Genomic DNA, 10,912 nt, shown 5'->3' with positions numbered 1-10,912 from the left:
TTGTATAAGCCAACTCTAAGTACATGCATTTAAATCTTACAAGTAAATATAACAAAAAAAAAAGAGTTCTTACAAGCATAAAAGACAACTCTTAATTAAGGGCTCGGTCGGTATTACTATTAATTTTCAGTTTTTGGTTTTTGATTTTGTAAATTATATGATTTATATTGAATAATGAACTAAAAAATAATCTTACTTATAGTAATCATGTAGATTTTGAAAACTGGTAACAAAAAATTGGAATCTACCTTTTGTGGTTTTCATATTTTGGTTTTTATTTTGTAAAAAATAGAAAAGTGGAAACAAAAAACGACACCGAACGGACCCTAAGTTATTAGTGTCCACTTAAAATACTTCATCGGTCTTTTTTTATATGATATAATTATTTAGACACGTTTGCCAATACACGATTTCAAAATTTAATATTTTTAATTATGGATAAGAAAAAAATTTATAAAAGTTATATTTTAAAAATATTTATTAATACAAATCTAATAAGATTCCACACAATTTTTTTTTTTATTAAGTATAAATCACAAAATAAAATTAAAGAAATATGTGTCAATAAGATCTTAAACTCAATTATTATATCATTTAAACTAGTTTTTGGGCCCGTTCGACGAACGGACTGGTTATATGTTGGTCGAGTAATGGAATTTAGAAGTTATGTTGTTCTTAAGTATGTGTTAGAAGGTGTTTAAACCAAATGACAATAATTAAAACTTTAACATATGAAGTCTTGTCTTTTTAATCATTACATTTTTCTGCTTATGTTTATCTTCCCTAAAAAAATAGATCCACTTTAAATCACTTATTACCACCAATAACATATCATTTGTACAAAGACCAAACAAATTTGCAACTGTTACAGTTTACGACTATACTCATGTTATCCAATTAAGGGAAAGACTTACCAAAGTCTAACTATTGAACTATACTGACAAAACTTTCCTTATATGAGAACTAAAACTAATTGTAAGTTCCCCTAACGATAAAAATATACAAATAAAACCCCACCTTTAATCATTTGCATGGAAACCATACATTATAAGATTATCCTTCTCTGCAAAATGAATTGAAACTAATTAAGCAAGAAAAATAAACAACATAATTCCAACGTGCTTAAGAAATCAAGAACAACGTGCTTAATTAGAGAGAGATAGAAGGGGGGGGGGGAGGTGGTATTTCAGCTTGAATTGCATGCATGAAAATAAACAATAGAAATGTTGAATTAAAACACCCTATAATCTCCTACCGTTTCAAAACGGATCAGTCAAAAGTCTATTAGTGAGGTTAAATTTTGAATTAATGCTACAGGAGAAGGGGAGAAGATTTGGGGATTGAATTAAATTGACATTGAAAATAATTAAGTTTGGAGAGTTAATGGGAAAGTGAATAATGGGGAAGATGAAGTAGAGGACGGTAGTTTAGGCATAATAAAGTTGAGTATCGATCCTAATTTTTGGTAATCCCTCTGTCCCGTTTTTGTAGTCCTGATTTTATTTTAAGCGTCCCAAAATTAAAATCATGTTTCTATTTCTGGCCATTAAGTTTTCAACTTTCCCATGTACTATATTAATTAAGAATGCACTGAAAACCCAACACTTCGATCTCCATGTACTATCCTTTATCCATGTATTATACTTCACTTTCTCATACAAATCAATTATCAATGTACTATATTCTAAATTTCCGTGTACTATATTACACTTTTCTTAAAACCCGTGTTTTTAGTCAAATAAACACTATAAATATGGGATGGATGCAGTACAATTCTAGTAAATTAAAGAGACCGAGATAAGTAGTATACTACATAATAACTAATGACAATAAAGTAGAATAATGAATGACCATTATTTTTTTATAACAAAAAGTAAATAGAAAGATTAATAAGATTGAGACACGTGTCATCAAAATAGTATTGCTTATGTGTCATTGAAATGGTGATGATTATGCTTTTTAAATACTAGGTATTGATTGAGACATGTGTCATCAAAATAGTATTGTTTATGTGTCATTGAAATGGTGATGGTTATGCTTTTTAAATACTAGGTATTGATTGAGACACATGTCATCAAAATAGTATTGCTTATGTGTCATTGAAATAGTGATGGTTATGTTTTTTAAATACTAGGTATTGATGATTGACTAGGTATTGATAAGAACCTACAAAGTATCACTTTCTTTGTACAGAGTATCTAGTCTCTTGTTATTGTAGATTTGTAGTACATTTTTTTTTTTTTTTTGAAATTTAAAGCACGCTTCCCCGAGGAAGTGTATAATCGGTCAATTGCTTTTATGAAATAATTTAATATGGAAGTCTAAGTGTCTAACCGTGCCAGTATAAGTACTCATGACTCTGATATGCATGAAAAGAAAATTCAAAAGGTTTGCAGGTCTTTCTTAGTTCTTGAGTCCTTTTCTCTTCCCAGGTAAAATTCTCTCTTTCTTTTCCTTATGAATCTTTGAAACGATTGTTGTTTATGTAATTTTTGTTATAATCAACTTCTTTGGGTGCGATTTATTTTAAAATTATAGTTTGTTGGTCTTAATTTTGTTCCAGTATCACGAAATTATGAATGCATGTTAACCTCAGTTTGATTTGGTGTAAAGTGGGTTTCCCTCTTAACATTGGGTTTCATGGGAGATGATTTTTGTGTTTTCTATTTTTTTCATATAATTTGTGTTTTTTTTATTTTGTTTTTGATAATTTATCCGGAATTGTACTTTTCGAAATAGGGTGATACTATTCCGTTTCATAAAGATTTTTACCGTCAATATGCTATACAAATATTAAGACAAAATTTAAAAAAATTTGGTTGAATATAATAAAATATGAATAAAATAAGTAAAATGTGTAAAAATTAGGTGGCTCTAAGGAAAAATGAATAAAGTAATAAAAAGTGAGTTAAAAAATCGTAATAAGATGGGTATGAATGCTAAGGAGAGTGTAAAGATCATTTTGAAACGGGCAGTAGACTTTATAGGGCGGCTGTAGATGATAAATTGATAATATATGCCAACTGACCTTTTCTTTTTCCTATTTTCCTTTCCAAACTTCTCATTTTTGTATGTTTTTTTATTGTTTATTTAAACTTATTGTGTTTCTTCTTTAAACCGAATACCTATTTTTCGTGCCCCGTTACTTTCCCCTTCACTCTGTCAATTTTGCGTGTTTACTCTCTTTAACATGACATTTTATCTTCATGTTTCGCGGACGATTCCTTATAATGGTTTATGTTAGCCAACCTTAAATGTTGTTGTTGTTGTTGTTGTTGTTGTTGTTGTGGTGTTTTTCAATAGAAAATGTTTTTCATGGAAATGTTTTCAACTGTCAATTCCCAAATCAGGGTCTTTTTTTCTTATTAGATGAAAATTAAGTTAGCTGAATGAAACTAAACTCAGTTTTTAGTATATTTTTGTCGGAAATTTTTTATATTTTTTGGTTAGGGTCAAAGATTGTGCCGGATTCCAGGGGCTTATTGTATGAGACTCTAATTTTAAAAAATTGTGAGAGAAGACACTTGTAATTTTTTTTTTTTTGAAATAAACACTTGTAAATAGTATAATGGGAGTGTGTAATACCAAGTACTCCATAGTTAGTTAAGATTAGCTCCCAAAATAGGAATTCTGTTATGCAGTTTTCGGCGGGAAAAGTAGTTAACAGTTTAACTATTGCCTTTTTTGTACTTTGAGCTGATTTCAACTTCTTGTTTTGTTAGCCGGGGGACTTGAGCCTAGCTTGTACTATCTCCGTTCTACAATACATGCAACATTTCTTTTTAACGTATTCTAACATGCTACTTTTGACATTAGTATCTCAAAATGAGTATAAGTAAAAATTACTCAAAAAGTTATACGCAGTCTTTGAAATTCTTGCATTGATATGAATTTAACAAGATCTCACTTGATTATATTTTTTCTTACATGATGGTGAAAGAAAGATTGTCAAAGTTGGTTGATGAATAGTGCCCAAATGAAAAATCTGCATGTATAGCAAAACGGAGGTAGTACTTGTTTATTTGAACTTCAACCTAGAGACATTTGGTGGAATTTGATATGATTGTAGATATTTATAAGAAAATTAGATTTCTTTTAATGGATTATGAAAAGATCAATCTGTTATATTCAGTCTTTTATACTATGAGAGATTCATATGATTCATTCTGTCAGCATAATGCTGCTACTAGCATGCCCAAAACACGACTAGTGAGTTCATTTTATTTCTAAATGTTGCATTTGTTTTCCACATTTTTGAAGGAACATGATGGAGAACAGCTCAAGTGAAGGTTCAGGCATCAGCGATTCTGAGATTGAGGAGTACGTAGAGAAACCATATCAAAAGCTGAAAACCGGGACATATAAAGTGAAGAACTCAAATGGTACACTTAGGTGTCCGTTCTGTGCCGGAAAGAAGAAGCAAGAGTTTGGAATCAAGGACCTTTACCAACACGCCTCGGGTGTTGCCAAGGGTGCTTCCCATCGAAGTGCTAAACAAAAGGCTACACATCTTGCATTGGAAAGATATCTTGTAGTTGATATGGGTTTTGTATGTGAACTTACACAATCAGCTGATCCCGAACCACAAGTTAGTGACAAAAAGGAGGATGTCTATTGCTGGCCATGGATTGGTGTTGTTGTCAATATTGTGAGTGATGTGAAGACTGGTAAACAATTGACTGATAGTGGGTTTTGGATGAAGACTTTCTCCAAGTATAAGCCTATTCGAGTTGAGGTTTTTCATGACGAACAAGAACAAGAACAAACTGCAATGCAAGGTGTGGTTCACTTTGAGAAGGAATGGGCTAGTTTTAAAAACGCAATGGACTTTGAGATGTCATTTGAATCTGGTCGTCATAGCAAGAAGGAGTGGATTGCTGAAAAGGGTAATCTTGGTAGTGGCATCTACGGTTGGCTTGCACGTGCAGATGATTATCATGCGGAGGGCAAGATGGGAGAGTACCTTCGCAAGAACCGAGAACTCAAGACACTTTCAGAAGTTATGGTAAAGGAAAAACAGGAGAAAGAAAATATGGTTGTTATCTTGGCGAATGAGATTGATATAAAGAATCAGCACTTGGAGGAAATGCAATCTAAGGTTAATGAGAAAGCTATGTCCTTGAGTCGGATGCTGGAAGAGAAAAACAGGATGCACCAGGCATTTTATGAAGGTCTGTTTTTTTCTTTTTTTTTTTGTCCCGGATTACATTCTCATCCTGTTATGTGCTATGATGATTTTATTGATACATCTGTTATATAGTTCAATTTTTTTTTTTTGATGTTAGAAACTTAGAATATGTTTGATCCATTTTATCTTTGTCTTTGTGGAACTAAATCCGGCCTAGTGATTTCAAAATATGGTTTGTGCACCCACGTGCATAATGCAATGCTCACTGTGCACACCCTGATCTTAAATGAACATTTAGTGCAAATATAAAGAACATGTTGTTTATACCCAAAGAACAAATAGTAAATGAACATATAGTTCAAATCTAAAGAACATATCTTAGAATATTTCACTTGTACGCGTACATTGAAATCATTATCCATGTTCATTAGGTGCTCAATGAATGTTCATTAGGGTGTAGAATGAGCACTGTGCACTCGGGTGTATAATCCAAATTGCTGAGTGATTTGCATGAGGGCGAGAGCTAGCAAGTGTTTGTTCATGGAGCCTTGTCTTTGATATGGGATCTTCTTCTTTAGGTTATCACATGTTGATAAATAAAACTGTCAGTTTTACTTGAGTTCATCTTCAGAAAACATATCTTTCTTTTGTTTGCCCTAGGATCACATTTTGTGTTTGATTAAGTTTCTTCTCTGTTCAAGGACAGGGGAGGGGTGAAAATTTAGAAAGCTCCAAGCTTGTTTAATTACCTTATGTAGTTATTGTTTTGTGTGACAGAAACCCGTGAGATACAGCGCAATGCTCGGGATCATTTTCAAAAGATATTAGCAGAACAAGAAAAAATGAACCGCGAATTGGATGAGTTAAAAAGCCAGGTTGATTGGCGTACTAGAGAATTAAGCAAACGTGAGGTCTTAACTGAGCGTGAGTTTCAGAAACTTGAGGAGGAGAAGCGGCAGGTAAGCTTTTTTCTTGGTTGTTATTTTTAATGATTTCCCTGTATTTGCTTTAGATAACAAAGGTCAATTGTTTAATTCGTGTATTTTTCGCTGTCAATTTCCTGCTTTAAAATTTTAGATGGACTTAGTATACTGTATATCGAAAAAGATGGTTTCATTTATTGTTAACTCAGCCTCTTTGTACATGTTATATTTCAAGTTTTGTGTGTCTAAGCTTTTTAAAAGGAAAAATGTATCTAAGTTTGCCATTTTTATCCATGCTATGTTTCAAAATTTGTGCTTCTTGTGTCGTTGTGGACTTGTGGCTGATATCTTGTAAACCATAGATGTATTTTTCGAAGTCATCTACATTGGGTTTTCTAATTTGGGAGAAACTTTACGGTGTTTTAGAATGATGAAAGAAACAATTCGCTGCAAATGGCTACTGTGGAGCAGAAGAAAGCAGATGAAAATGTATTGAGGCTTGTTGAAGAACATAAGGTAAAATTTGATTAGCATGTTGCCATTAAATCATGTGCATATTTATAACATATTTATACTACAATGTACACAACCCTAACACCACATAAACTCCTAAACCTAATCACAATAGGAAACTTTATATAAAACAAACACCGGAATTATATCAACACTATGATTCCTAATACTGAATGTGCAGAGAGAGAAGGAAGAGTCCTTGAAGAAGATTCTTCAGTTAGAAAAGGAGCTGGATGCTAAGCAGAAGCTGCAAATGGAGATCGAGGAGTTAAGAGGAAAACTAGAAGTTATGAAGCATTTGGGAGATGATGATGACGCCGCAGTACAGATAAAGATGAAGAAAATGGCTGAAGAGTTGGAACAGAAGATTGGCGATTTGAACCATCTAGAAGATATAAATCAAGCTCTTATGATAAAACAAAGGCAGAGCAACGATGAACTGCAGAAAGCTCGCAAAGTGTTAATTGCAGTATTGTCTTTGCAACATCATTTCTCCAACTGTAGTTGCTACAATGTGTTTCTCTGTTTTCACATAATGATGAACATACATTTTACTTTTACTATGTGCTAGGGTCTATCGGAAATGTTGCAAAGCAACCGCACTAATATTGGAGTCAAAAGAATGGGTGAAATTGATGGGAAGGCCTTTGTTGAAGAATGTAAGAGAAGATTCACAATAGATGAGGCCTTTATGAAGGCAAGTGAGGGGTGCTCGTTGTGGCAAGAGAATTTAAAAGATTCAGCGTGGCATCCTTTCGGTATCCTTGAACATGATGGAAAGACTGAGGTGAATTATATCTTCCTTTTGAAGTCCAAATTGCTTGTCTTTTTGGTTTTCTGTACTTATCATTAGTACTTTGCAATGGTGTTATAACTAAATGTTTGTCACGAACAATTAGGAACAAACCCTACTAATACAATGTAGAACAAATAGCAAAAACAATAATAAAGGACACAAGTGGTTACGAGGAAATTTAGATTTTCTCATTTCTATATTAAGTTCCTGCAAAATAATACAATAACCCCTCACCAATGTGTTTTTTCCTCCTATTTTCTAGCTAGTCCTAAATCCCCTTTTATATGCTACACTAGAAACCCCCGCCTACTAGAATTATATTTGCTCCCCAAATCTAAATGCTTCTAGAGATACAAACATACCAAAATACTATTAGTTTCCTAATTACATTTGCATAAACTAGGAAACAAAGTGATTAACAAATTTGCCAAAACCTTTGTGAACGAAATACCATATGACTTGACTTTCCTAATCCATCTCTTGCTTTCACGTTATTTCCAAAGAATCTCAAGGTTTCTAGGAAACCATTCAAATAATATTCCAATGATGTATTTCTTCGTAATGTTTTGACGTATTGACATTTAGTACGATTTTGACTCCAGTCTCCGATACACGTCGTAGTCGATTTAATTAAGTTGCGTTTAATTCCTAACAAATGGGTTCATGTTGCAGGAAATAATCAATGAGAAAGATGAAAAATTGATGAAGCTCAAGGAGGAATGGGGCGAGGAAGTGTACAAAACAGTTGTAATAGCCTTGAAAGAGGTGAATGAGTATAATCCAAGTGGGAGATATGTGGTCAACGAACTCTGGAACTACAAGGAAGGACGCAAGGCAACAGTTAAGGAAGTAGTGAATTATATCTTTAAGAACCTGAAGACTTTGAAGCGCAAGAGGTGAAGTTGCGATGTAAGTATGACAGCTTAACTTGGTTACATTGCTGTTTTCTGTGGTGTTGCGTGTCATTTCCTTTGTGCAATTCCATGATATATTCAGATAACTTGGAAGTTGTTTCTGATGATTAGATTGTTTTGTGAAAATGATAGCTTGGTAAGTGTTTCTGATCATTAGGGAGTTCAAAGGGTTAAATAGGCTTATTTCTGTTTTCGGGTGTTTGGCAATATCATTCTTACCTGATTCTCAGAATCTTGAGCTTGATGTTAGCTATGTCCACCCCAATTCATTGATAATATGACCTTGTGAATCAACTAATTTTATGCTGCAAGTGTTCTAGAATTGAAAGTGTTCAACTTTTACTCCATTTCTGTTATATGCGATTAGTGGATGAGATAATTTTGATCTTAAGAATATACACAGTATTAGCTCTTGCACACAATCTTAGGTTTGTTGATCCTGTGTGTGAAACAATTTCTGAATACTTGATAATGAATTTCATTTGCAAGAGTATTTTGGAAGACCCTTTAAGGAAATAATATAGGAGGACCCTCTTCTTTGAATCAATGACACATAGCATCTACAGTTCTACACATACATATACATATAAAATGTCCTGTATCATGTTTTCAAAATTGTACTAGTATCATAGTATGTATGTCAGCATGCCAGAGCAACACCCAAGTTCTTTGGAATATGGTTTTTGTTTGTGGGCAAATGTTTCTGCAGTGTATATGTTGGGTGCGTATGACATAGTGACAGCACACAAATGAATGTTTGCATGCATGTTTATTTTCTGAGGAAATGTCTTTGTATCATCTAATTTCTTCTGAAATATGAAAAACTCCATAAATGGTTTTTTTTGTATGATTATGCAGGGGATGTGAATGATTTTTGGCATGATGTTTTTTTGCTTGACAATTCTGAGATGGAAACCAGAAGATGAACACAAGGATTAGGAGATGAGTTTTTTGACTTTTGATGTCTTTTGAATGTATATATACTCTTCTTCTCAGCTGGTTTTATGGTTGTATATGACAGATGGTTGATTGGTATTTTTTGGGGGCCTTGGTGGCTAGTAATCTGGTAGAATGGTAATACAATATAACTTAGAAGTATGTCGAAATTCCGTAGTGGTTTTTTGGGAGGAGATTGACAACAGCTCATTTTGAAAGAGAAAGGAATTTGTACGTGCAAATCTGTAACTCTTTGAATAGTAGGAGCTTCTGAAGTTGTGCACAGGAAGTTGGAAGACAGAGCAACAGTATTTTTGTGTGGATATTGACAGCATCAGAATATTTTGAACCAAAAGATTTCCAGAAGAAACAGACTGAGTAAGATCTGAAGATGGTCAGTTTTTCTTTCCTCTTGATTGTGCTTAAAATCAGTGATTAAAGAGAATAGAACTGTTTGATAATTAACCAGTGAGCTTAGCGCCTTAGCCTATTTGCTATACTCCGTAGGGATGATAGGATATTTGTTCTTCCTAAGATTCACACCCTTTTCGAGTTGTACGATAAGGAAAAATAAGTTCTGATATAAGCCAGTAAGTCCGCCAGATGTGGAATTAACTTAAGGATTACCTAAGTTAATGAGAAGAAAAGGATCGTATAAGGTCTAATAAGTTCAGGTTTAGGTAAGTGGTTATTGCTGACCAGAACAAATCCTGATATTAGATCACCTGATCTATGTGATTATGTGCAACTTATGTCAGAGTAATAACTTATTGATTTGGGTTCAAGTTTGGTTTGAGCAGTTGTTGTTATTACATAAATCTCCCTGCTCTCAGAGATAATGTCAGAGTATATATATATATATATAACAGTCTAAGAACTCCTGATGTAAACTAATCTGACTATCCTGCCTTCAGAACTGTAGTTACATTCCACAGTAAGAATTGGCATGAGAGAGTCTGCATGTTTGCTTGTTTATGTTGTCATATTTGAGCAGGTCTTGTAAATTGTAATCTTATTCGATCAGCATTTAAACTTTACATTGAACAGGTTATTATTTGATTTAAAATGCTCATTAATCTTATAAGCAGATGACCTTACTAATTACTATGTTTTGCATGAATGATCCTGACAGAATTCTGGGGGATGAGTATAGGAACTGGAGTGAACGAGCTGAGGTTCAACACTAGCTCGTTTGGCGCCGCCTTTTTTGTGATGTAACTGGTTGATGGGTGGCTAGGTGGTTGGTTATCGACACCTTGACACGGTGACGGTATCATTGTACCTCTAGTGTAGTAGTATCAACTATGAAGTTTACTCTTGTAACCGGTATTGTTTATCAAATCATTTGGTTATGTTATATGTGAAGCACAAAATGATCTTTTTACCTTTTGGGGTCAAATTGGGCTTACTCCGTTGACTATAATTGAAGTGTACAACCTCTTTTCAAGAAGCCATGAAGCATGTTGGACATTGGTACTTATGTCACTTATGTGCGGTTTCACTAAGGTTTCGACATTCAATGCCAAGTACGGAGTATTATACAACAGTTGACCCATATTAATGTAGATGTTGACTACAAGTATAGACGGAACTTCTTATGCTCTTGTCAATCTCATTACTAGGGCTGTTAAAATTGACCTGATTCGACCGACATCTGATAAAAGTGGAGTGACTCGGAAAAAATATCTCACATTCAATCCGC

The 10,912-nt window shown here is 33.6% G+C and overlaps 1 protein-coding gene across 1 annotated transcript; it reads left to right on the top strand.

The window, feature by feature from the left end:
• The first annotated feature begins 2,274 nt into the window (after positions 1-2,274).
• Positions 2,275-10,690, top strand: LOC110797286 (factor of DNA methylation 1). Its single transcript, XM_022002381.2, has 9 exons — positions 2,275-2,432; positions 4,261-5,171; positions 5,906-6,087; positions 6,478-6,567; positions 6,746-7,033; positions 7,136-7,351; positions 8,033-8,269; positions 9,133-9,604; positions 10,343-10,690. Exons 1-7 carry the CDS (start codon positions 2,365-2,367, stop codon positions 8,258-8,260), a joined length of 1,983 nt encoding a protein of 660 aa, XP_021858073.2. The 5' UTR covers positions 2,275-2,364; the 3' UTR covers positions 8,261-8,269; positions 9,133-9,604; positions 10,343-10,690.
• The last annotated feature ends 222 nt before the right edge of the window (positions 10,691-10,912 follow it).

The sequence above is a fragment of the Spinacia oleracea genome, chromosome 5, assembly GCF_020520425.1.
Source record: "Spinacia oleracea cultivar Varoflay chromosome 5, BTI_SOV_V1, whole genome shotgun sequence".
Lineage (NCBI taxonomy): Eukaryota > Viridiplantae > Streptophyta > Magnoliopsida > Caryophyllales > Amaranthaceae > Spinacia > Spinacia oleracea.
The sequence above is the reverse complement of the archived record's forward strand: the minus strand, read 5'-3'. Positions and strand labels throughout refer to the sequence as shown.

Coding starts and splice junctions, on each gene's coding strand:
- LOC110797286 (XM_022002381.2), top strand. CDS start 2,365: ATGCATGAAAAGAAAATTCAAAAGGTTTGCAGGTCTTTCTTAGTTCTT. Junction 5,172..5,905: donor GCACCAGGCATTTTATGAAG/GTCTGTTTTTTT, acceptor TTTGTGTGACAG/AAACCCGTGAGATACAGCGC. Junction 7,034..7,135: donor CTCGCAAAGTGTTAATTGCA/GTATTGTCTTTG, acceptor ACTATGTGCTAG/GGTCTATCGGAAATGTTGCA.